Raw genomic sequence first — 27,226 nt, forward strand, 5'->3', positions numbered from 1 at the left:
CGGCTTATATAAAAAAAAATGCCAAAATTCTAATGCATACTTTACAAATAAATGTCCCACTTTTCTTTCTACCCCTAATAACCTCAGACTAGAGCTGCAGTGTTCAGATTAATTTATGTACAGATGAAAATTCCCTTGCTCTTAAGCGTAGTTTTGTTATTACCCATGTTTTTCCCACTACCACTGAAACTGGACTCAAAAGTAAGTTTTACGATATTAGCAATGAAAAGTATCATGAACCTTGCAAGAACAGAATTCAGAAAAATATTAACAACAGTTTTTACTGTATTAAAATATGTCACATCCCTCTAAAAAGTAATACTTATGCATTTCTGAGCATATTATGTTTATTAATCCATCACATTTTACTATAATATCTGCAAATTTCTTACTTTGAACACTTGAACAACTGAGCAGTAACCACTTTTAGCTAGACCATCAAAACTCCATCAAGTTTTCTGAGAAATGAGTTCCTGTTTTGAAGTAAAAGGTGTCCAGTGAGGTACCAAGAACCATCATCATTATACTCAGTCAACCAACTTAGCCAAAAGAAAGACAATTTTCTTTTTTTCTGGTACGACCACTCAAATCCTACCGTTCCCCCACTTCCTATTGTTTTTGCACTTAAACCTCCAAGACTCCTTACCCTGACTAAACAAAGGTGCCCACTTAGCTATTTACTGTACTGTTTCACATAGTTGCTGTCCAGGCACACTGAAAACTCCCCACTGCACTGCCAAGTCTCCAAATCCACCGTTCCAGTTAATGGAAGTCTAGGTCACTCATAAACAGAATTACAGCCACCAATTCTGTTTAGGTATGCCACCTGATGTGGCAATACGTAATTTCATCACAAATCATTGCAATTGAATGCAAAGTAAAGGAAACTTGAGTTTATTTAGCTTCCAATTTCTGGGAGGTCAAGAGGAACTAGGATTGCTCTGGACAACAAAAGAAAATAGACTGTGCTTACAGATAATTTTCTGCCATATTCTTTCTTTAGGACCACTGTTTTATTGTTGCCCTTTCTATTACATGGGATGTACATATTATCAGGTGTTAATAAAAGGTCAGTGCCTGTACAATACATTCTACAACTGAGCACCACTTTCCGTAACTGAACAGGCAAAGAAATTACACTGAACATCAGCATCTGGCAGTATTTCTCCCAAAAAAAGTGACTAAAATGGGTTTAAATTGATTAACACTATTAAATCACATCTAATATTTGATACTACATGATTTCATTACAGCTATACGATACAATTATACAAAATGTGTTAACATCAAAGAATACAACCAAAATTAAGATAGCAAACAAAACCTATATAACTTTTTTTTCTTTACAGGAAAATACTTTTGAAGTATGCATGTAACTGCCCATTCTTTTAAAGAAAATCTACCGCAAGCAAAGTTATCAACCTCCAGAAAAATCACACATAGCATTACTACGCATATCCCCAAAAAGTGTACAATATGCACACTTGGAATACAAAATTAAAAAAATTGTAAGCAACAGGTGAGCTTCATATTTATAAGAATGTGAAAAGAAGTCCAATTTTAGCACTGTTGTATAAAGAATCGTCTTTTTTTGATGCAAGTTCATGAACTGACCCCTCCGGTTGGGGCCACACTTTACAAAACACCGTGTTCTTGAAACGGGATTACAGAGCAAGGTAGAGCATCTTAGCAACGTCACCTTAAAGTTTTTTTTGCGTTTTTTTTTTGCTTTTTATTTACTACTTATCAAAACACGTCCTTTAGGTTTGTAGGGTTCTTTTTTTAAAATTCTTTCCTAGAAACAATATACAAAGGGGAGGCGTATTTATTTCCGATTCATACTCCTGTAAGATGCTTTGAGTTCGAGAACTTTCTCTTCCAACTTTCACTGGTTGTTTTTGGCCTTAGCGTGTGTTAAGATGTGAGATTTCAGGTTAGTTGATTGCGCAAACTTCTTATTGCAGCCGTCAAATGGGCAAACATAGGGCCTGTCGCCAGTATGAATTCGCACATGTGTGCGTAAATTGAAGTCCAGTGAAAAACGCTTTCCACATCCTTCAAATGTACACTGTTGAAAGGAAAAGACATGCTCCATTAGCTAACAAAATAGTAGTCATTTCAATCATTGATTAAAACAATATTCCTCTTTAAATCACCACCCTACACAAACATGAAGCTAGATGCTGAAGATTATTACAGGTGAAGCTGTGGACATCACCTAAATACTTCACGTTGTTTTACCACAGTAGTGTATCTATTTGCTAAGAGGGAAAATAACTTCCAGCTTGCAAGCAAATGCTTTCACTAAAAACACCTTTCTCTGCATCTAAACCAGTATTTTGCCATGCTGTACTTGAAAACAGAAGCAATGTTTCAGGTCAGAATTTCCCTGCTTTCAGTGACAATTTGCTCATTTTACCAGCTTTACTTTTAAGATGGGCTTGGAATACGAAAGGGGCAACATGTTTAGCAGTAAATACTTATATTTACCACACATATTTATACACATCTAAGTGAATGCCTAAGGACTGTAAATCAAGTTTCTGAAATGATTTATTTTTAAAAAGTCAACAGAAAATATGTATCTTAAACATGTACTGGAGAACAGAGATATGCTCAAGACTGAATACCTGCAAAGAAGATTTATAAGGGGTATCATAGGAAGTAGGCAGGGGACCTGTGGTGGCAGAAGCTCACGTGACTTGATATGAACAGAAAGAGATTCAGTGACTACCATCATTTTGCTGAAAACTGATTAATACTCGCTACTGAAAATTAAGTCTCATGAGTCAACTGAGCAAACAGCCCCCAGTCTCAGTTGTCCACAAGTGCCAAGTTGAAAAGATAATGAGGAGAACGAGACATTTTCCTCACTCAGTAGTAGCCGCAGACTTCATTTTTAAAGTGGTTAACTTTACGTCATATTTTGGAAGATATCTCCCATGTACATACAGTTTGCCAATTTCTAACAAAAGCCCACAGAAATAGTTACACGACAGCCTAGTTAAGGGGACTTCCAATTTTTAAGGTGATCATTCAGTGGCTCATCTGATTTTGGAAAACAACATAGTATCCCTGAAGTCATATGGAAGCTGGGTTACAGTTACAGTCTACACGTTTACCAAATAAATTGTGGTACTTATGTCTGGAGGTTAACAATACCTGAAAGGGTTTCTCTCCGGTATGAACTAGCTGATGTCGCTTTAATTTTGAGCTCTCCACAAAGGCCTTGCCACATTCTGCACATACGTGTACTCGAGGGCCATGAGTGTGCAGATGCTTCCTCATGGCAGAGTTGTCCCTGAACATCTTTGTGCAGCCCTTAAAAAAGAACAGTGAAACTCAATTAGTAGACAAGCTAGTTCTGATAAACAAGGCTTTATCTGCTACAGTACAAGCATTTAAAATGCTTTCATATCCTGAATACTTTCTTAAAAGTTGGCCCTGAAAAGGAGACCCCTTACATTTATTTTTAGAAAAAAAGGCAATACCAAGAAAACCAATAATTTGAAAAGCTGACAACCATCCCCCCCCCCCCCCCCCCCCAAAAAACAATCCCAAACAGAAAACCTCAAAACCCTGTCCTCACTTAGTATTATGAACCACATGTAGTCAAATGAATAACAGGACAGTACCATGGAGAAGATGCAGTTCTGATAAAAGCAAATGAATAAACCAAACAAAAGCACTACAGTTTCAGAGAAAAAAAAAAAAAACAAAAAAAAAAAACACACCACCACCGACAAAAAACAAACATACACAAAAGACAGAATGATAATTCATGGATACCTACGGTATGTTCCTCAGTGTGCCATATTCTGAGTACAATATATTATATAGTCTCTAGTATACCACAGATTAGTACCAATTTGTACATGCACCACTCCACCTCCCAACATTCTGTGCTCTTCCTTCTCACTCCTGAGAAGAAATGGACCAAAAGGGTTTCCTGCATGTAACAACTTACAGAAACTACCTTGTCCAAACTGGCAGCAGCAGACTGATCACTACCACCTTAAAATATAATGAGATTGCCACTGCTTCTACAGTTTAAACCTATAAAGTGATACTGGGCAACAGAATAAGGTAGAGATGGAGAACCTCTGAGTTAGTGCCAATACAACCCAAAGCAAAACTCATTAACTCTGGTACAGCATCAGAAGCCTTAATCTGGAGTTCATGCTGCATCCACGAAGGAATACTACTTTTGATTCCAAAGTACACTTAAGGCAGCAGCGACCTGGGGCTCTCTTTACTTAATCTCTCTATACCTTTTTTCCCCACCTTTTAGCAACAATCAATGCACATCTACCATATGTTTTACAAATGTTCTTCCTCAAGGTTCAAAATTCCTCATAAAATCCTATTAACAACTGTAAATTCTATCTGTACTCCAAGTGATGCTGTTTAAACTTACATAAAACTAGTCTACCAACATCATTCTGTTATGAGGCATAAAATTTGACAAGAAAACCTAAAGGAACATTCAACTTCTAAATCTTACGATTCCACAGGCTTCCTCTTTGGAAATTACTTCCCCCCCCCCAACTAATAGCCACATGTAAATATGCCTTATTTCTTAAAAATGCAGAAATGACACTTCCAGGAAGAGTTCTCTCTTCAAGCACTAGAATTTCTCTGGCTGATTTACGAAGTGTTGTGCCACCATTCACTGCACACAACAGCACTGGGTGGGGCAAAGCCGCACCAAAATAAACATACCATCAATGTGTTTTGCATTTATTTCAAAGCCCCTGCTTGCCCGAGGGAAGCAGTTACATCTTCTAAAATAAAATATTTTTCTTTCCTGAACTGAAGTCATAAATGCACAAAGCCTAGAAACACTAGAAGAGAGAAAATGGAAGGACAGAATATTCTTTTTTTCCCCTGTTCAGATGAAGTTGAGGCTATGAAAAAGTAAATCAAAGAAATGAAGGCAGCATGCCTCGGTATTGTAAGGAGTAACTGTTCCTGTGTCTCCACATACTATACTACAATAAAAACATGACCTTGTAGAACGTGAAGAACTGGAAATCAATAAAAGCACAAAGATGAATCCAGCACATTCCTCAGACTATGGCTGTCAGAAAGAAGCCTTCTATTTATGCTCTCTAATGGTGAGAGCTAGCTATCTGCCCTGGCTATTTGCTTAGGCTCACACCTATCTAGACCAGAAGCCAGCAAGATTGTATTTGTCTTTTTTCATTACAGACTAAGTCAGCTAACAGGAGCTCTGCATAAGCTGGATAATGCAGTAAAGCCAGATGCTACCAATCTAGGTGACTGGCAACATTTATTCAAGACAGAGGCTTCCCTGCTACCAGTGGATCAGAATCATATCTCCAAGATGCCTCTCTCTCTCTCTCTCTCTCTCTCTCTCTCTCTCTCTGTGATGATGCACCTTCCAGTTCTGTGGAATGTAATTCAGTCTTCCAATAATGCTGACTTTGGTATCTGCACCATAAATTGCTGATTCCTGATCTAGACTCCAAATCTGTCACAGTTTCCAAGCAGAGGATATATAGATCTTAGGAACGTACTTTGAACAGCTCTCAGAACATTCTTTCAAGTATGTATTCTTGGGTGGCAGGAAATCACAACAGTAAAACCAGCATGTTAGGGACTGTGCATCACGGTTACCAGAAGATTAGGGATGCACTAACCTTAAGACAAGGAATGGGAATAATATATTATTCAGCGAAAGGTTTTCAAGGAAGCCTCTAAAGAACGATAACTAAAATACAGTTAACTGAGTGTAGTCCATTAACACTAAGATATTTTAGTTATTCATTCTCAAGAGAAAAACATCAATACAAAATTCTGGTCTAGAAATTACTACCTACTCAGAAGCTGAGCACTTCACTTACTTTGTGAGGACAAGCTATCGTTCGTGGAGCATCATCTTCTTTAATTTTTCTTGGTTTCATTCTTAAAGATAAAAAAACCAACACATTAGTAGAAAAACATTAGTAGACAGCTCTTCTCCCCTAACTGCCTGCACAATGCACTTTACTTGATAGTATTACATGCACGAGTAGTACCCAGTTTAATATTTTTAAAACCTTTATAATAACATTAACAGTACAATTTGGCATTTGTAAAGTTCACCTTTCCCAGAAGGACCTCTCAAGTACAGAATAAGACATTTAATACTACCTTCCTAGTTCTTTGAATATACAGAAATAGTATAAGTCAGAAAAACCCTCTAACTGTAATTAGGAGGTTTTGTTTGAAAACTCCTTTTTTCTTGTGCCAGTACCCATGCGGCCTGTTTATCTTCATTTTCTCTCCATCCCTGCACCAGGACACGAAGGACAGAGTAGCCTCAATCATTCTTCAGTATTTTCACCACACAAGACTTCAGAAGACTCTACAGAAGCAGGGAAGGCAGGCAACTTATAGAATCTACTTAGGCAATGTAGACATCCATTATAAACATAAAAACTGCAATTATTCTTAATTTAAGCTACTGTACACATGGATTCCACTCTTGGCAACTGACAAGCAATCGTCTGTTTACTCTCGGTAGCTGATAGGGATCTTCACCACTACTTTATGGGCACAATTAGTCTCCACTGACTACATAAGGAGCCCAGCAAACTATTGCTTGCATGCGCTAGGTGTTTCAAATACAATGAGGCTCCCTGTAGAAAACAATGTTAGAACAGGCCTGCCATAACAACCACTTGTCTGAATGCCAGAGAAGAGTCTGCTGTGTGGAAGCTGTTCCAGGGAAATGCACTGCACTTTCACCTATCTTTATTTCTCAAACTTGTAGTGCTGTCTTCAAAAAATAAAAAAGAAATGGCTTTCCTTCACCTTACGGTAGAGGTAGGTAGGCATAAATAAGTGCACCTCATACAGCTGGAGATTCACTTAGATAAGTAATGAGATTTTGCACATTCCAAAACCTTGCTGTAGAAGGGGAGCTAGCTGGTTTATGTGAGTTCCTGAATAAATTTTTCCTGGTAATACAGTACAAGATAGTTCTGCATGACAAGGTAGCTACATATCACCTTTAAGTTAAGCAAAAGGTTTTCTGGTGTACTCTCTAGTCTCTATGAAACAGATATGGGTGGCTTGAATTTAACAAAAGAATTAGAATTATCAGAATCACTATTCTTAACATTAAGAAGGAGAGGAGTCTGTTGCTATCCAAGACAGTTTTAATCCCCATGAGTTCAGTTCCTGCAAACAGATGTGGAAGAACAGGGTTTGGGGAAGATATTTCCAGGTAGTACACACATGTGCTTTTTTACATGCATTTTTAACAATTGATCTGAGAGTGGCTAAACAGCAACTTCTAAACATTCAAAACAATTCCCAAGAGCTGTAGGGAAAATAAGCTAAAATCCCTCCAATTCTACCACATAAGCATTTGTTTCTTTGCAGGCAGGGTCCAGTCTCCTGTGGTACTGTCACATTCCTATGCATATGGCTGGAATTTGCTGTTTCACTGCTGCCTTCATGTGGACAGATGAGAGAGGACAGCACCGGAAGGCTTTGTGAGGTTGAATTAAGGCAAGAGCAGTGAAAAACATCCCCAAGAAGTCCTGAATCCAGGAAAATGTCCTTACAACTGCCACTAGAGTCATATGTGATGGAGAAGTCTCCTATGGCTCTGTGGGCTATCATTTGCCCCTCAAACAATCTGACTCGTCTCAGTATTGCAGATGTAACACAGCTCAAGTGATCACGTAGGGACTAAAACACTTGACAGTTAGCCACTTCACAGGCACAACATTAAAACCCAAGGATTTACAGGCTGCATTTGTTCTTTTCTTTGAGTGGACGCTTAGGAAACTCTTGCTGGCTCAGCATCTCCAGACTACACTGAATATGTACGGTGCCAACTGAAGAACACTGCAGTCTCCTGCACAGTTAAAGATACAGATGTGACAAAAATATGGAAGCTGGAGAGTATCATATCCAACAATCCTCTTATTTACAGACACTAACAGCTCCTATAACACAGGTGTAAGGTATTTGTCTTGACAAAGCTCCTCTTGCACCATCGCCAGCAGCATACCTAAATATTCTACTAGTTTAAGGGCAGAAACACCTTGAACACATTAAACTGTATCTGTTCCTGTAGATCAGCCTCTTTGTTATTTTATCTTCCTGATAACTTTTCTTTTTCCAAGATTACAGACCAACTTAGATGACCTTATTGGTTAAATTTAATTTATACAATCCAACTGGGAGACAGAATGATTGTGCTGTGTTTAGTTTATGCAGCCTCTTTGAGCAAAGTATTAAATACCTAAATCCAAACAAGTGATTGGGATTAACTGACCGACTGACTACACTCTCCAGCGACGTTCTAGACTGACAGTACTGCAGGTACTGAGGCTATACACACACACACAAGCTGTCTTCCCTCCACAGAAAGCTTTCAACTACCCTTTGCATGAGATTCTTGTTATTATGTCCCCACAATTTTTACAAAAGGAAAAAGCACAGAAACAAGCATCTGTTATGCCAAAATGGACACACACAATAATTTTTTGACAAGACAGGACAGGGAGAACAAAGTGCCACGGTTTAATGCCATTAGAGAACACACACCCTTAGGGGACAAAGCTGGTGCCAAAACCACCTCCTTTACTTCTAACTCTATCAACTTGTTAAATGTTGGCTGAGTCATTCCTCCAGCCCCAAAAAAACAAAGCAAAAAAACGCTTAGGCCCAAGTTCTGTGTCCTCGGCACCATCAGAATGAATAAAACCACTTATTGTTCTGAAGTCTTAATTGACGACCTGTAAAGGGAGAGGCTAGACAGAAAAGGAATCACTAACAAGAGATGTGGTAAAGAGTGGGCAGTGTCTGCTTTTTTTTTTTTTGCCTTTTTTTTTTTTTAACAATACTTGGTGCAAGACCCCACTGATCATTGTGTTAAATCCTACTCGTAACTCTTGCATATTGCCTCTGGTATTAAGTCAATCTTTGAGAAAGAAATGCCACTACAGTGTCATCTGTAACAGGCTGCTGAAGTACAGTGAGAAGGAAAATACCCTGGCCAGTGTAGACAGGAAGCTTCTAGATCAGTGTAGTCAGGAAGCTTGAGGAACCAACTGCAGCTGAACTGGATGGTCAGACATGGGACAGATGGGAACTTCAACATACACATTACATTTTTCAGTTCAGTGTCTGAGCAGGCACGTAACATTATCAGTGTCCATTCTGGAATAAGCTGACTTTTTAATTGTCAAGCTTTATTTCTGAAGTGAGGAGCATCAGCCCAGCAATATGTTTGAACGTAAAAACATTTAGTCCCTAGTAACTACAAAATTGTAACAAGTTTTAGCTTATTAGCTAAAACTAGGGGCAGATTTTAAATCTTTTCATTTCTCCTGGAAGTATGGAAAGTGGGCAGCTTAAGCTTAAAATATTGAACAAGACTGTGTATAAGCACAGGGTTCCACAGGCAACCAAGCTATTCAAGAAAACAGAAGCAGACACTTCAACAGGATGAGGTGGCGAACGGAGTCCAGGTTACATCTCAGTGCCACAGGCAGCAAGAAGCTGCTTGACCCTTCGTACACTCGGATGCACGAAAGCATGTACACCACAGGCACAGCTATGACAGATCGTTTTGTCAAAAAAATGTCATCTTGCTCACAAGGCTGTAGAATCCATATAGACAATCACTCAAAGAAGAATTTAAAGACTTACATATTCAAATGTATTAGAAAAAAGATTTTGGTCTTACTTTTAAAATTAACTTTCTGCAAAAGGAGACCAGACTAGAACCTGGGCTGTTGATCTTAATTACACTGTTGCAGGTAGCTCTTGCTGGTGGTTAAGACTTTTGGCTCCCACCCAGTAGAGCATCTCTACCAGCTCCGTCCAAGTTTTCTTAGCCTGAAACATTAATCAAAAACAGATCTCTAACACATACCAGTATTTAAAACAACTACAGACACATATGTTAATACCTGGGTGGACCTTTTGAAATGGCTGCCTTTGCAGAAAGTCAATTTACATGGCAAGACCAGAACTTTCATTTCTGAAGATGGGGCATGCCTAGGAGTAGCAACTGCAGACTAGCTAACTGAGAAAAACTAGCAAGCACACCTTTTGGATCAAGGCACTGGGACACTGTGATTAAAGGCTAAGTCTGTTAACTTGTATTGGGGGGGGGGGGGGGGGGGGGAATAGGGGACAACAGATAGACCAGAAAGGTTTGCAACCCAATAGCTTCAGAATGAGCTCCATAAAAGCACACCATCTTATCCATGTATAAAGACGACTGAGTGAAATCACAGGTATTAAACCTATCCTCAAAATAAAGCAAGGAACTCAGTCACTGTGCAATATCAGAAAGTAACAGCTAACGACATCCTTTCATCTACCCAGCTGAACTGAACAACTGTACCTTGATGGAACCAGTTCCCACCCCAAACCTCTGTCAACCTTTACAACCTGTTATTGCCTTGTAGATAGCCACAGAAATGGTGTTCAGGCTAGGAATAATGGAAATCCACAAGTCAAAAAGCAAGTAACAGTACAGAATTTCATCTTCATTCTGCCCATTTCAGTTTTTTGCCTCTGTTGCACTTCTGTGTTCTCACATCCTTTCTTCTGCCACTATACATACGCCTAACCTAAACAGCATTACTCTCTCTCGGGCAACTCCTCCAACACATCCTAGAGGTCTCTGACAACCAGCAGTGATATTATTCACCTGTGCCAATGACCACATCCCTAAGAATAGTTAAAAGAGGAGGAAATTATTCTCTATCAGCAGTGTCACCACCACTTCTGATCTGTTTCCTCCTGCTGCTCTCCTTGTACTGCCCAGCTGAGGCGGAAATAACTTGAATGTCATGGCCCTACGCTGCTGCAGTAATTCCTTTGTGCCGAAAACTCCTGAAACTGGCTAGACTGGCTTTTGGATAAATATACAAAAGGGGAGTGGTGCAATGGTGTCCTAGGAATCTATCTACAACCAAAGACCTCAGCCAGTGTCTTACCATGCTTCATTCACAGCTAGGTTGGAAAATGTCATAAAAAAGAAAAAGTTCTCTGTCACTCCAAGATTCTGGCAAAAATAATTACAAGGTTTGTTCTAGTTTTGAAGAATATCATATGTTTAAACCGTGAGAGTGACCTTTTCAGTGTGGCACAGGGCAAGAGATTTCCCCTCCCCCAGAACACCACTTTGGGTAAAGCGATTGCCAATTTACTGCCCTTTAAGCTTCTCTATAACAAGAACAAAAACAGTACAAAAGCATATACCTCATAAAGAGGCCTAAGTCATAAATCTAGGTGACCAGAATGCTTTGTCACTTCTAAGAAGGGTGTCCAATTTCAAACTCTAATGCAATTTCCTCTCCTTTGTTTTCTATCCATTTTTGAAAGTGGATAGAAAGGAAGGGCAGTCCTCACAAGAGCTCTCCTTCAGTAAAGGTACTAAGATAATAGAAGAAAAAGCCATGGAGTTTTTACCACTAGGACCCATTACTGTAACAATTTCCCACCTATAGCATAATTCCCTCTTTTTATTAGTTTTACCGATATCTGTTTCTGCTGTCTTCAGTCAGCTCAATCATGTATCTGTCCGGAGGGTATGAAGGAGAGAGAGGACAATCAGGGATATCCCTTTTAGTGGCTTCGTTTCAGGGAATGCGCCATATGCGCCAATTAGAAATATGTCTGCTACTTCCTAAGCAGTTATGACTTCTTCACAGCTAACTACAAAATTATTTGTCATCAATTTAGAGAAAACATTTTATTTCACTTGAAGGGATTTCCAGCGTCCCAGTCAAAGGTATCAAATGGGAATGTGGTAACTTATTAGGTTTTTTTTCTTTCTGAACAGATCATTCACAACTAACGTTTCATGTTCTGATATCATTGCCTAAGAGAAATCCACATTTTTTTTTTCCTTTTTATTGCATTTTTAAAGCATACTAGAGAAAATGCATGGGCCCTACAACAGAGCAAAATAATTTGTAAAAGGTGATAAATTGCCCAACCAGGTATAATTTACGGTCCTTTGTCTATGCATTGCTGAACACATCTCAGTGTTCTCACACAGCTTGTTTATTCACGTTGTTTTCAATAGTTTTAGAATGTATAAAAGCCTTTCCAAGAAAAGCTATAAGAGTTCCAGTTAAAGGATCCGGATTCCTGCTACATGACTCAATGACAAATGCACTAAAAAAAGCTGCAAAAGACCATTGTATCAGAAGAGGCAGTGTAACTGCTCGCTCTCCTAGTGCCACCTAGCTGCTGAGCAGCAGTGGTGTCCATTGCAGATGCTGAATTACAACAGATTTAAGTTTGGGGTTTTTTTTTGGGGGGAGGAGTGGTTTCTTTTTTCTTTTGTTTTTTTAAGGGCTGCAGAGCTACAGAGGACTTCAAGCATCAAGTCCACCCCTGCCTTACCTCTCACTAACCAGACCATGATCAGAACTCCAGAACCTTGCCTGAAATCTCCTATCACTAGAACTCAAGCTTTGCCCATTTAAACTTAACCTCAGAACTTTATTCCCAAGAATCAATGCAAATGTCTCAATCAAAATAAGTTGTATGGTTATAAACAGTGAGTCTAGTCTGGTTCTGAGTAGCTAATTTCTACAAATATATCGTGAGATTCTTCCAACTACCTTAATGAAAACAGGAAAGCAACCCAAAATAGCTTGCTCACAAATGCACAAAATACATTTAGCATACAATTTTACTAGCCAGTTCACACTTCCTGATATGCAGAATGTGCACAATTCTTTTTCAAGTCATCAAAATACAAATTTGTTATTCAAAACGTTACTCACAGCACGTGAAGCTACTTAATAAGTTTAAAAGTAAGTTTCAACTTCACTTGCTGCTCAAAGATTTCAGAATACAGCTACTGAGAATTTCAAAATTCTGAATCATAAAGCAACAAGCAGTGCTTGAAACTTTCACTTTACACTAAATAAACACACGAACAATTGTATTCCTAGGACCTCCAAACACAATTCCAGTACATGTAAACTCGTTTTTTTTTTTCTTCCAGTTTGCCATGCAAGGTTTCCAGTGATACTGCACACAGCTATCTACATCAACAAGACAACTGATCAGTATAAAAATAGGTTTGTACATATCAATGCTTGAATTCATGTTATTAGCTAAAAGGAGTCCCTTCAAAATGCTTCACTGCAAGAGTTTTGCTTAACAAGCAAAAATCAAATTATAATACAACCATAGCCTTCAGCCTCAGCTATACACAGGTTTTCCTTTCAGAAAGTTCTTCATAGGTTTTGGGCAACTTGGTGATACTGGTAAAGGTGATGTGTCCCCCCCAGGTTGCTTACTCTACCACTATATATTTGTCTTATGGCTGAAGTGGATTACAATTTATCTGCTGTACACATAGAACTCTTTCCATCATCTGCTACAAATGCCAGCTCTAGAACATCCCAGAACATTCTACCATGAATGAAAAAAGTGGCAATTTTAAATTGCTGCCAGCTGCCACTGTTTTTGCAACAGAAAACTAATAAAACCCAAAGATGCAGCACATTTTACAATATTAAGAAATATGCAGACAGATCTGATAGAAGCAATCTGGTAATTTCAAGAAGCCCAAATCCTGGCAATCATTTCAAGTATTCAAACCAATCTGGAGAAAAACATCCAGTATTTGCAGAGAATACCCTATGAGAAACTATTTAAGCTTCCTAACAAAAGATAGCTATTCAGCAATTAAATGTTTAATAGAACCAAAGGTTTCAGCATGTTTTAAAATAACTGAGAATACCATTCTAAGCATATGATGAGCAGAAACGTGTAAGTAACCTTTTAGGATTAGAAAGCAATGTACACTCAGACTACCACTTAAATATTTGCTTTCACAAAAAATTGTATTAACCTTCCAGCAGGTCTCAGAGGAAAACACAATCATTTTGTCAACAATAGTGAAACAAGTAACAACAGTATCAATAGCTAGAACCACCCACCACTTTAGATAAAACCCTGGTTTTAGATCTTCGTGATGTGTTTTTATACATTTCCAGATCTGATAGCCTAAAGCAGTGAGCAAGCCCTGCAAAACTATCTTACCAGGAGCCTTCAAAATCCAGTTCAATAGTTTTATTGAAAATAACTGTGGGATGAGGCTGTGCTGGCAATCCTCCAACACAAACACAGTAACCGAACTAACATAAAAAGCTTGTAAAAAGCAGCAAGATCAAAAAGGTGAAACGAGTAGATGCACACACTGGGCACCGAGATCTACCTAATCAAGAAGCCAGACCAGAACTTGTCTCAACATCTAGCAGCCAGCTGAAAAACCCAGTCGATAGAGAGGAAAAAAAAAAAAGGAAGAAAAACACCAAAAAGTGGCAGCACACTACTCCCTCTACTAGCTGACCCAGGAATTAAGAGTAACAACATCTGACCATCCACCTGCTCTAAGTGTCAGAATTGTGCACTAGAACTCTGAAGAACAGCCAGCTGGTAACTGAAAAATTATGAAAATAATGAAAATGGTTGTAGCTTCATACATACATTTTGATTTTGACATGAGAAAAACTGATTACAGCAGCTGCAGGAAGATGAAAGTTGTGTTCAAATATTTGGAGACACCAGCATTAAGGCTGCCCATGCACTGAGTGGAGGAGTATGCCTTTGGTAATTACAACCACATGCACACACAGAAGGGGACCAAATAAACCTTGCAAAGGCAACCCTCGTGTCACAGCTTAGAGGTGCCCAAGCAGACTTCTCCGGTGACCTCACGGTTGCCCTCTGGTGGACACCGGCCGCCCTGAGCACTCGGCAGCAGAGCCAGGGGCTCGGCGGGGGGGGGGGGGGGGGGAAGACACATGACACTTTCAGTACTTCCCCCCCCCCCCCCCCCCCCCCCCCCCCCCGGCACTTCACCTCTATTTGAAAGTAAAAGTCAACTTGTAACTGAGGTCAACGTATTGATATGTAAACGAGCTCTAATTCTGATTCACTAGAGGAAAATCCAGGCGGTATAGTTACCAATTGTGAAACTGCAATTATCAGTGGCACTTGAAAGTGCAAGACACATGACTCCATTAAAAAGAAGTTTAAGACCTACAGGTTAAGAAGTAAGTAAAAAAGAACAGTAAGTGGCTTTACAAACTAAATATTGTAGTCTAGCTTTCTGGTACTGGACAACCCAAATGCAGCATTTCACTTATCAGATCCTTTGGTGCTGAAGAATCTAAGGCTGCTCTACAACAAAGATACATTCTATCATGTCAAAGATGCAGTCTATCAGTGTATTTAGGTCCTGTCTTACCCAACAAGATGTAAAGACCAGAAGTCATTGAAGAATATAAAACCCATTTTAACATGGTATCAGCTACTCTGTTCTGAATCAAGTCCCTTGTTTTAGAAGATTATTTAATCGAACAATAAGTCATACTAAGTCTACCATTTATTTTGCCTAACACTTTCATAACTAAACCAATGAAAAGAAAACCATTTTAGTTTAAAGATCCTTTCTTCCTACTTACCTAGCAAATTCAGCCAGTTGTTTGGGGTCTGAGAGGTCAATGCCAGGTATTCCACCAGGAGGAAGTTTCTTCCCTGTCATGTACTCTGAGTAATCTGGAGGAGAATTCTCTCCAATGATCTGCTCTTCCACCACTGTTTCATGGTCAATATCTTTTTTATCATCTGAAATACACAAAATACCAAATTTAATACATACTAAAGAACAAACCAGCATGTAAGTTATTAGGCTGCATCTCAATACAAATTCACTATTGCTGGACATTTTAAAAAAAATACACTGCACTTCCAGATTTCTACAGTAATTGTAAAGAGCAAAAAAAAAAAAAAAAAAATCCACACAGTTACAGCATGAACGCAGAAAGAACACAGTGGGCAAGAAAAAAAAAGCAGAAGTCACATATCTACTTAAACAAATAAAGAAATAAGTTGAACGGCCCTACAAATGCTGGCTGCATTTGAAAGATACTTTTCCTGAAATAATGCCTAAATATTTAATTCCCTTAACCTCTTCAAGACTAACCTCCACCATACCCCCTCTGGATCTCTCCAGCAGTCAGCAACCAAGTAAGCCTACCAGAGGAATGGCAGATACTTACCCTGAGGTGTTAGGACTACTGATCTTTACTTCAGAGTCTTCAGACTTCCTTGACCTCCAACAGAAGCGTCACGTAGGGACAAGAAATTTAAAAATAACTGCTAATGGACTTCAGCACCTGCCCATAAAATTAAGTTTTGCAACACTTGCAGACAGGCCTGAACGAAAGCAAAAAACTAAACTGTGTCTCCCTCCCAAGGGGGTTTTTCCTTTCGTGGCAGAGGCCAGCCTAAGCTCTTTCCCACTCTACTATGTAAACAGCAGATAGGGATAATTCAGAGCTTTCATCTACATGTCAGTTAAGATACTGCTTTTATCTGCTCTAGAGCTCCTCCTATGGATTTGTGCTCAAGAACTGCAGTGAAATCAGGTGGAAGACCTGCTGTTGCTGTCTACTCACATTCCGACCTTAGAATATGCCAAGACACAATGTTTTCTCTCTCCTCTTGCTATTTTATAACAGAAACCAGAGAGAGACAAAGATGACAGAGAAGGGACACATCCACCTATATTCCTCAGTGCAGTGCTCACACCAGCACCGATCCTACTTTCCACCCTCCAGTACACCTAGGACAAACATGTATATGGTTTCATCTACTCAGCTAAATGTTAATAAAATTGCCACTACACTACTTCTACCCTGTGTATGAGGAGCAGATTTTGCAAGTCACTTTATATACTAAGGGCTTGAAAAGTCAAAGTATTTACAAAAATATCAGGAAATTTTATGTTGCAGGTGGTGTTTAAGAAATGGAAATACAAAGTGGTAGGACAGAAATAGCATTTCCTCAATTTAAACAAAACAAAAATAAAAAAAGAAAAACATAAGGCAGAAAACAAATGAGCCCACCCCCCCCCCCCAACCAGAAACACAGGAAATAACATTGTTCATTACTCAGTAACTACTTAGGTTATGAAAGAGAGGACAAGACATATGCAAATAAAATAAATATACTAAGGACAAATTTATATTCAATTTGTAATGCCTGCTTTTAATGTTTGCCACTGAGCTATTTCTAGAAATGTTACTGCTGGTTTAGGGTTTAATCTGATCTACCAGATCAAATAGCAGTTCATGTATATGGTTCCATGGTGAAAGAGGAAAACAGACTCCAACACTGCAAAGACAGGTGTGTTAATAAGAAAATACTATCTCCAGCATTAAACGGAGAATAAACTACAAATCTGACTATTTGGACTTTTTTTTTTTTATTCTAATCTAGTTTACCATTCACCACACTACCTTTTAGTCTTTATCAGTGCTTCAAAGAAAGCAACTGAATTTACCTTAAGCAAGGATTATAATATAAGTTTTACAGCATCTGCGGGAGTTACAAATTCAAGTCAATAAACCTCCAATTTGGCAACAATTTGTTCTTCCAAGAGAACTTGAGCAAAGATATTTAGCAGTGCCCACAGAAAAGACATTACGAAGCCCAGAAGAGCACAGAACTTCTGGAAAGCTAAAAGCAATGCCTTCTCCCCACTGCAGACTAGAATGAGATCAGCTGCTTTCAATGTAGCTATTTCAACAGCGACCCACGACTTCCAGTTTGACTGTTTGATGACATTCATAACAGAAACAAGTTTTCATTTCCTGCCTCAGATCAGATGCATGACTCAATAGGGAAATTTTGTATACATTCCATAAGCTCTTCTTTCCTTCCCTAGCGTAACGGCTCCCACAATGCTTTCTTGTTACTGGAGGGCCAAACTGAAAGAAAGTCGCCTTCAGTGCCTTCCCCAAAGCCCGCCAACAGAAATCAATTCCACAGGATATTGGAGTAAAACATGAAAAGCCATGAACATATTGCTTTGATACAGGAGAAAATAAGAGAAAGTATCCCATAATATCTTGACAGTTATGTGGAAAAAAAAAAAAAACAACCAAATTTTCCTATACCAAAACCCAGTATCTCTATAGCAGCACATAACTGCACTTTTAAAAAAACTGATCTAAACCAGACTAAAACAACAAAATACAAAACATTTACCTGAAAGCAATACATCAGGCTAACATCCTTCAAGAAAGAAGACCTGGTTCACAACAAAAGTTACATACTTTTTCAAAAGTAGCAGCAGACTTCAGTAGCTTTTAATTATCCGGACCATCATAGTTACAGACCATCCTATGACTTCATCAACTCATTGAGAAAACAAAACAAAAAGAGAAACTCCCACACACTTCCTCAGAAGAAGTCTGGAAGAACTTTACTAATGTCCTCTATGCACAAATTTATCACAAGTCTATTTGTGATGCCCTACTAACCGGGACTAAGCAGCTCAAAGTCTGGAGGGTAAAGTCCAAGCAAACTTTCACTCAGGCTGACAAGTTAACCGACACTCTCACTGCAAACAGGGCAAGTTGCCTGCTTGAGGTTTGCTGCCTTCAAGCAAGTCCTGGTGCCTACGCCATCCAATTATTTCCCCCTTTTCCTCTCCTGAAGGATCAGAGAATCAAACGCACTGCATCCAAAGCAAAGCAAAACACAGGAACACAACCGTGGAATTCTAGTGACACCTCTGGAGAACTACAGCACAAATAAGGCATGGTAACTCCATGCAGTTTATGCCCATGCCAAGCTAATCTGGATGCCACCCATACAAGCTAAATACAGACAGAGTCATGGAGCCAGTCAGGAAAAGGAAATTAACAGCTATACACTATCTGACCTGCTTTGTTTTGTCCCTTAAAACCACTTGAGAGTACAGTAGACTCAAATATAAGGCACTCTGCTGCACAGTGTATTTAGCACTATTTTTATAGATCTAATGCAGCCTTCTGTAAGCAACTCAGAACACGATTTTAGTCTTGTCTTCTGAAAGATATCGAAGATGTGAATGCATGTCAATCAGTTAACCACTTTATTGTCACAAAAACATACACTACCAGTTGCTGCAATAGCTATGTACAATATTAATCTTATAAAACTGTAAAATACTGATTTGTTAGACACCACAGATATCCCCCAACATCCTTCTATGCCCAATAACATTAAGATAGATACTTAGTCTGAATTGGGTTGATCTATGTACCTGTTTAGGACATACCCAAACAAATCTTCATGTTCAGCGTCCTTCCATCTGCACTTCTCTCGTGCCCTATATACAGGCAATACACACCTTGAACTGGATTCACTTCTGCTCTTCAAAGTATATCAAACACACATTTTCTAAGATAGCGAAAGCTCAGTATTTTAGCCAGCCATATTTTTTGACTACCACTTAAAACATATTTCTATTGGTGAAATAACCAGAAGTTTTAAGAGTACTAAGTCCAAGTATCAACTGAAGTAGGAAGGAGCCAGATTACTGGGATAAAACTAGTAACCACATATTCCATACAACAGACCAATGACAAAACACAGTAGAATCTGTTTCCCAAGACTTTAATGATAACCTTTTGCTCTTATTACCACACTTTCTCCATCTCTTGCAGTCCTGTTGCACAGAAATTCTATCTACCTCAGAACCCTATTATTTCATACATTTCTAGAACAGTAGCTAGCTCCAGCTGACATGTCTGGAACTCCCCAGCTTTATAAGATGACCTCCTTAACTCCCAACCCAAAAAGCCGTGTCAGTATTTCTGCCTCAGTTGTTCTTGATTTTAGCCATCATACTCCACTTCCATATCCCTTTTTCTCTGAGCCATCCTCCTCCTCTGTTACAGAGCAGGGAGGACACATCCTTATTCAATCAGTTTTCCCCCGTGGAAAATAAGGAGTGCAAAAGGGAACTCGGAAGGCACACTTGGTAGCAAAGCAATGAAACCTAACCCTATAGCTTCCTCCCCAAGGTTAAAAGACATTCCGCTTACCAACTAAAAGGATGAACACCACTTAAGCTTCCATTTTCCTTTTATGATCACACGGTTAAACACATTTGTTTTTAGGAACAGCTGAAATGCAATTGCATGATAAAGGACGTATTCAGCAACTGTGCAGTACCAAGGCACTGTGGTAACAGCTTGGTTATTGCTACCACATTGCAATCTCCTCAGGCAAATTAGCTCATTGGTCATGTTTGGAAGCAAAGAACCATAATTAGCTTGTTAAATAATACAGTTATTTAGCAGACACTTCTGAATGTTAAATTCCATTTGCACAGTATGTCATTTTTTAACCTAATCGGCTGCTAGGTTACTTTCCCTCTGATGTGCCTTGCACACAGATGGAGAACAGGTTCTTCTTTCCCTGTGTCACCCATCTCTTATTTCACACCACTGAGACATGAACTGACAAAAACACTGCATATATCAATAGTCATCATCTGACTTCAACACTTGTGAGACACTGTGCCGAAGCACTATGACCTTCTAAATCATGAGCATACAAGTGACATGGACCTCTCAGGGAAGGATCCAATAGCAAGTAAGAGGATTCTGGTTTGAAGATGGTCAAAGAGGCAACTTAATTGAGACATTTTAAGTGATGAAGCACATCCATGTATTTCACTTTCAAAACTGAAGAGATATTTAAAACAGCTGCAGGAAAATATCTGCCTTATTCTCTAAGGTTCACTGGCAAAAATGTCAGGGTAGACTCAATGCTTACAGATACTAAAAGCCTATACCATTGCCTTAATCAAAGTCAGAAACAGATTATCATCTTAATATTTTAAAGGAACCTGACAATCACTTTCTGCCTCCATTATGAAAAATTTTCATATAAGAAGCTCATTACCTATCTGTCATCGCAAAGAATTTTGGACATCCTTAATTCAGGCCCACAGCTGAACTAAATGACTTGTCTATCATTTACACTATGCAAGACAACTGGTCAGACCGCAGATAATTATTTTTCTCACCCCTGCAGTCTGATAAAGTCAAATGAGAACCTCCTATTTTTTAGGACATTAAAAGTTTTGTGTTTTTTTTTGGTTTTTTTTTGTTTGTTTGTTTGGTTTTTTTTGTTTGTTTTTTTTTTTTTTTTAAGAGGTTTTGAAGACCCTTCTAGAAGCCCAACATGAACCCCTTGAGCTTCCTAATATGGGTCCACAGCACAGGCTTCCTAAATTATCAAGAATCATGTTCAAACCATACACTTAACTTCTGCATCTTTGTCCTTCCAATCTAGGAATAGGCTACTTGAGCAGTTTAACATTTGTGGGCAATATTTATTTTGGTTGTGCTATTTCAGCCCATAGCTTGCAGACTAAGATAACAAAAATAGTTGAAGCCAACACCTATTTCAGGTTTGCAAGCTTGACAGAGTCAAGAGTAATTACCTAGAAGCAGATGCAGTTACACTAATACATTTCTCCCCCTCAAAATGAAACCCCAGCTGCTTGAAATTCCAGCATTTGGTCGAGCCAGCATTTCAGCACCATCTTCCCAAATGCTCCTGCATCTAAGAATCAGGTTTGCAAGTGCAATCCGACAAAATAATTTCTAACCATCCTTCCTCTCCCCCATCACTACTGAGTACCCAACCTGGAGTCAGTCAGAGTGACTGAATTCAAGTTGAATCTAGCAAAGGCATATATAAATTCCACTTCATAAAAACAATTTTCCTAGTACAAATTGGGGTGTCTCACTTGGAAAGCACCATTAACTATATACAATTTTTTAAATCCCTTACAGGATACTCCAATGAAAATAATTGTAACAGATATATGACAATATAGAGAAAACACGCTACAAGAATGCAACTGAAGTATCCACCAAATACACCTCTTCAACCATTTCAGAAAATAGAACGCCTTTGTTCAGTTCCCATTTTCACACATGAAGAAAGGCAAATAATTCCATTCTGAAGATCTGGAAAGCTAATCTGAACTAGAACAAAGCATTCCTGTTTCAAACCAAACACTTTAATTAAAGTAATCATGGGTCACAAGTTTGATATCACCATAGATACCAAGGTGATAAGAGAAGTTATGGTAAGTATAAACCGTTGCCAACAACAGTACTGCAACTTCTAAGTAACCCCGTAACAAGACAAGGATCGAGCAGTCCCCTTTAATCACATTGCTATAAATTTTACAGATTATTTCTCCACATTTCAAGAGGTGCTACTAGACTTGTTATACTCATTTATGGACAAAGATTTATGGCTAAATTTGGTACCACCCATGTACAAGCTAATACAGCAGCACTAGAAAACAGCAGCAAGTAATTAATACGCATTGTCTTCCCACACTGTGGTGAGCAAAGTGCCCTTGTTCCCAATTCAAATACCCAAGAACAGCAATATAGGGCTCATTGTTTTATCCTGATACATAGCCTTATTTACTATTCATCTTTCGATCACCTTTTTGCTAAGCATTTAAGCCAAACAGTCAATTACATCAGTGTGCAAGCAAGTCTTTAATTATGTCAAAATACAGAGGCAAAACTACTATCTTTGTTCAACATGAAGTATGCCTAATTCTGCAGGGAAACTTTAGTACAGCTGCCCTTTCACAAGCCAGTGGTTTGTTCTGTTTTGGGGTGTTCCCCCCCCCCCCAGTTTTGCTTCTTTTGGAATTTTTCTGGCAACGATTCCCCCTCTAAAATTGCAGAAAACAGAGAACGAAGCCTCAGCATTTGACCACTTCAGACCATTTCTATAACATACAATAAGCTGTGCAAGAGGCATAAAAGCCTAACTCGTAGGCTCAGTAAAACTTCACAACACTCTTAACTGAGCAGGATATTACCAAAGGCTGTTTGAAACTAAGGGGTGTGTGTGCATGCACACAGGGAGGGGAGGTCAAATTTTAATACTTTTGCCTATTTATTTTGTGATTTTGCTTTTGGGAGGCTTTTTGGGGCATTAGAAGTCAAGTCAGAATAGGTATGCTGCATCACGGATATAATTGAGTTGAATGTAGCAATGCAATTCAACCTCCAGTAAATTACAAGTGGATATCATTCCCACCGAGCTTGCATGGTCATGCTCATAAAGAACAAAACCACTGAAATCAATAGGGCTACCCTGATGTAAAAGTTGTGTACGCAGGAAGAGAATCAAGTGTATTGATTATACACACGCTTCACTTCAGCCGAGTAATAATCAGCATGCAGAAGCTCTAAGGAAGCATCCTATAAGGCACTCTGAATTTCAGAGTGCAAATGCATGCTAGAAATTGTCAATTGATCTCAGCGAGGTCCTGTATCCTGCCAGCTCATGAGTCATACACCCACTTGCATTCAGCTATCTTAGGTAGCTTCCACAAACCCAAAGACTATAGTAGTTTCTATTACCTTTTTTCTTGCTTGGATGCTCAATTCTAAGAAAAAAACACCCCACCCTGTAATATTTATTCAGGTTTCATACAATGATACACAGAAGCATATAGAACCCCATTCTACTAAACAATATTTGGGAAACTCTTAAATGAAAGTTCTTTCCTGTTCATCAAGAAGCAGAGAACTTTGATGAGACTCATCGGGCTGTCAACTGATATACCAGAGGTGTCATAGACTCTGTCAAACTTGCTAAGTAATTGCCTATATTTAAAAAGAGAGTAAAAATCAACATCACCATTCTTTTCATCTTTTCAGACAAGTGAATTCAGCCATCCAATACAACACTGCCCTTTCTAACAACTACTGGTCATTCACAAATATCACAGAAAGCAAACACTTTAAACAACATCAGAAGCTTAAAAGAGTATCTCTATCTTACCAAACTCTTTAAAAAAAAAAAAATCAAGAGCACAAAAATTATGATATGCAAGACAGATTACGACCTACTATTCGAAGACCACACACTGATTTAAATATTACATGAACTGATACTATTTGACTGTTTTTTTCCCCACGCTTACATAGCTTTAGCACTGAACTTTGACTATAGAGCCCAGCTGCCAGAAACACATTTAAAAAAAAAGAAAAAATTAAAAACCCAATGTGCCACCAGTAACACTTTTCTGCTGACTAAACAGACTCTTCCTCCCTAAGATTTTAAAGGAAAGGATCAGAAAAGCGTGACAGATGAAATAAGTGAGAAGGGCAGGCGCATGTCAGGTTTATTCCAAGCCTCGCAGACACTAAATACTTTCACAAGATTTTATTCCTTTTAAGAGACGCTCCCACCAAAAAAAAAAAAAAACCCACCAAGAAAAACCCCACCCAACACAACCCCAAAAACCAACAAACCCAAGTCCTCAAAAAACACATACAACCTCACTCAACACGGAAACACGGACTCCCTGCGCCTATTTAGAGCCCCGATTCAAAGCTCTAAGCCCCGCCGAGGAAAAGCGGAACGGTCTCCCAGCGCCAACCAGAGATCGCTCCTTTCCTCCCCGCGGCTCCCCGGGACGGCTCTCGGCTGTCAGACCCCGGCTCCTCATAAGGGCATCTCCGAAGGGCCGGTTGTCTGTGGCCGCCCCCTCCGAGGCCGGCGAAAGGAACCCCCGCGGGGGGCGAGAGGTGCTTTCCCCTCCCGCCCCCCCCTCCCTTCCCCCGGCTCCGGGCGGAGAGGACCCACCCACACCCCGCCTGGCTACCGCGGCGGGCCGGAGCCGGGCGGCCCCGGGGCCCACCCCCACCGGGCGAGCTGTAAAACGGTATTTCGGGGGAGATGGCCGTCCCCGGGCCAGGGAGAGCCGGCGGGGCGGGCGGCGCTGGGGCGGGCGGTTCTTTCTCCCTCCTTCCCCCCCCCGACATAACGGTCACGGCCCGCAGCACACGCCTCATCCGGGGCCGCCGCCCGCGTTCGGCATTAAAATGCGGCCCAATGGGGCCGCGGGTGCGGGGCGGGAGAGAGCGGAGCGGCCGGCGGGGAGCCGGCAAGGCAGCAGCAGCGGCGGCGGGCCGGGAGACGGGAGAGAAAGAGGACAGAGGGCGGCGGCGGCCCGGGGGGTAGGAGGGAGGGAGGGAGGGAGGGAGAGAGAGGGAAGGGCGAGGGGCAGGCGTGGAACGAGCGGCGGGGAGCGGCGGCGGCAGCGGCGGCGGCGGGGCGGGGACGGGGGGGAGAAGCGAGGAGGGCTGGGTTCGCCCCGCACCCTGTGCCCGCCCGCACACCCCGCCTCCCCCTGCTGCAGAAACTACGCCATTGCGGCCTAGTCCTGGAGCCAGCAGCGCGCGCTGCCTCCCTCCCTCTCGCACCCTCCCTCAGCCGCCGCCATCTTGGCGGCCGCCGCCATCTTTCCTTCCCCCCGCCGGAGCCGGGCAGGAGCAGCGGCGGCAGCAGCGCAGACCCCGCCATCTTTTCGGGGGAGCCGCCATACTTGCCCTGGCGATGAACATGGCGGCGCCCATCACACACATCAAAACATGGCCTCCCTTCAAAACAAAACTGTCCGAGCCGAGCCGGGCAGCCGCCGGCGGGGCCCGAGGCCCGGGGAGGGAGGGGTCCGGTGCGCACTTACCCGAGGCCCACATGGTGACCGAGAACTCCCCCTCTAGGGTCTTGATCTGCACCTGCTTCTGCTCCCATTTCCTGCCGCCGCCGCCCTCGGCCCCGCCGCCGCCTCCCCCGCTCAGGTAACTCTTCTTGCTGCTCTTCTTGCCGCTGCCGCCCTTCTTAACGCGGCCTCCTCCGCCGGCCGAGGAGGAGCCGCCGCCTCCGCTCTTGCTGCCGGCGGCGGCCACGGTGACCAGGGTCTGCTCGATGTACTCGTCCTCCCCGGCGGGGGCCGGTACCGGGATGAGGATCTGGTCCTCGAAGCCGTCGTCGGCCCGCAGTCCGTCCGAGTCATCTCCCCCTACCACCTCCTCGCGGGTCTGCACCAGGATCACCTCCTGGTGGTGGTGGTGCAGATGGAGCTGTCCCCCGCCGCCGCCGGCCGCGCCGCCGCCCGCCCCGCTAGGGTCCCCGTCCGAGACCAGTGGCTGCAGGGCGATCATGGGCTGGTGGTGGTGGTAGTGATGGGGCGGGTGGTGCGGGCCGCACTCCTCGCAGCACTCGTCCTCGTCCTCCTCTTCCTCGTCCTCCTCGCCGCCCACCACGGTGGTCTCGATGGTCTCCACCGGGATGGTCTCCACCTCGATCTCGTGCAGCTCCACGATCTCGGCCGGCATCTCCGAGCCGTCCGTGGCGATGTACAGGGTGTCTCCCGAGGCCATGGCGGGGCGAGGCACGGGGGGACCTCCGCGGGCGGCGAGGGGGCTCCGGTCCGCTCCCCTCGGCGGATGGTGGGGCTCGGGCTCCTCTCGCTTCTCCTCCTCCTCCCCCTTCCACACAAACACCAGCTCCTCGCAGCCAGCGAGAGGGAGGGAGGCAGCCAGCCGCCAAATCCCGGCTACGCTCCCTCGCGAGACTTCCGCTGCTGCCGCCGAGACGGACCCCAGCCCCGGGAGGCCGCTGCCGCCGGGACCCGCCCCCCCCACCACCTCCCCGCCGCCAACCGACCAATCGCACCGCCCGCCGCGCCCTACGGCTCACCCAGGCGAGCGGACTAGCCTACGGGGGCGCGCCGTGCCGCAGCGGCCCACCCCCACTTACTGCCGCCGGCCTATCAAAGAGCGCTGCGACGGCGGAGTGCGCCTCCGGGCGCTGAGCAGCCAATCGGACCACGGTCCTGTAACCCCCTCTCACCCCCCCACTGCGCTACCCAGCCCGCCCCTTCCTCCTCGCCCCTCCCCACGCGAAAGCTCCGCCCCCGGCCCGGCGCTCTGTCCTCCCCTCCGCCGGGGGGGGCCGCTGCCCTCGCCGCGCGCGCTGTCGCCGGGGGCGGCTCCCTGAGCCACCGGTAGGTGGCGCGGCAGCGGCCGGGCCGTTAACGGTCGGCGCGCGGCCTGTCAGCGGGCGCGGGGCCTCCGCGCCTAAAACACGGATCGGGAGCAACGGGCGCGTCCCGGGCGTTTGCCAGCCGGGTGAGCTCGCCCCGGGGCCCAGCCCTGCCCCGCCCTGCCCTGCCGCCGAGTGCTGGCGGCGGCGGGGTCCCGCCGCGGGCCGGGCGGAGCGACGGGCTCGGGCTGCGCGGTCGGCAGAGAAGCCTCGGGAGGCTGGCGGCAGGGCGGGCTTGTTTGAATTTTACAGTTGAACTGCCGTCGGTGCTTTGGGATTTTTCTTTCCCCTCCTTTTTATTGGTGGGGTTTGGGGGGAGGTGGGGGTGGGGGTCTTTTTTTGGGGGGGTGGGGTCACCATTGCGTATCGCGCAGTGCTTTCCCGCAGGCCGAGGCTCAAAGTCGCGCGCAGGCGGGCTGCGCGGTTCGGGGGGCGCGTGCTGCCGGGGCTGTGGCCGGCGGGGCGCCGCCGGGGCTCCCACACCGGTGGC

The 27,226-nt window shown here is 42.6% G+C and overlaps 1 protein-coding gene across 1 annotated transcript; it reads right to left on the bottom strand.

The window, feature by feature from the left end:
* Positions 1-878: 878 nt before the first annotated feature.
* On the bottom strand, positions 879-26,295 carry YY1 (YY1 transcription factor). Its single transcript, XM_082484891.1, has 5 exons — positions 25,376-26,295; positions 15,477-15,639; positions 5,868-5,928; positions 3,163-3,321; positions 879-2,068 (listed from the first exon to the last, which is right to left on the bottom strand). The coding sequence occupies exons 1-5, from the start codon at positions 26,070-26,072 to the stop codon at positions 1,886-1,888; spliced, it is 1,263 nt and encodes a 420-aa protein (XP_082341017.1). The 5' UTR covers positions 26,073-26,295; the 3' UTR covers positions 879-1,885.
* Positions 26,296-27,226: the final 931 nt, after the last annotated feature.

Source organism: Vanellus vanellus (assembly GCF_965231255.1).
Source record: "Vanellus vanellus genome assembly, chromosome: 6".
NCBI lineage: Eukaryota > Metazoa > Chordata > Aves > Charadriiformes > Charadriidae > Vanellus > Vanellus vanellus.

Coding starts and splice junctions, on each gene's coding strand:
- YY1 (XM_082484891.1), bottom strand. CDS start 26,072: ATGGCCTCGGGAGACACCCTGTACATCGCCACGGACGGCTCGGAGATG. Junction 15,640..25,375: donor GGTCACCATGTGGGCCTCGG/GTAAGTGCGCAC, acceptor TGTGTATTTCAG/ATGATAAAAAAGATATTGAC. Junction 5,929..15,476: donor CAACTGGCTGAATTTGCTAG/GTAAGTAGGAAG, acceptor TTTATCTTTAAG/AATGAAACCAAGAAAAATTA.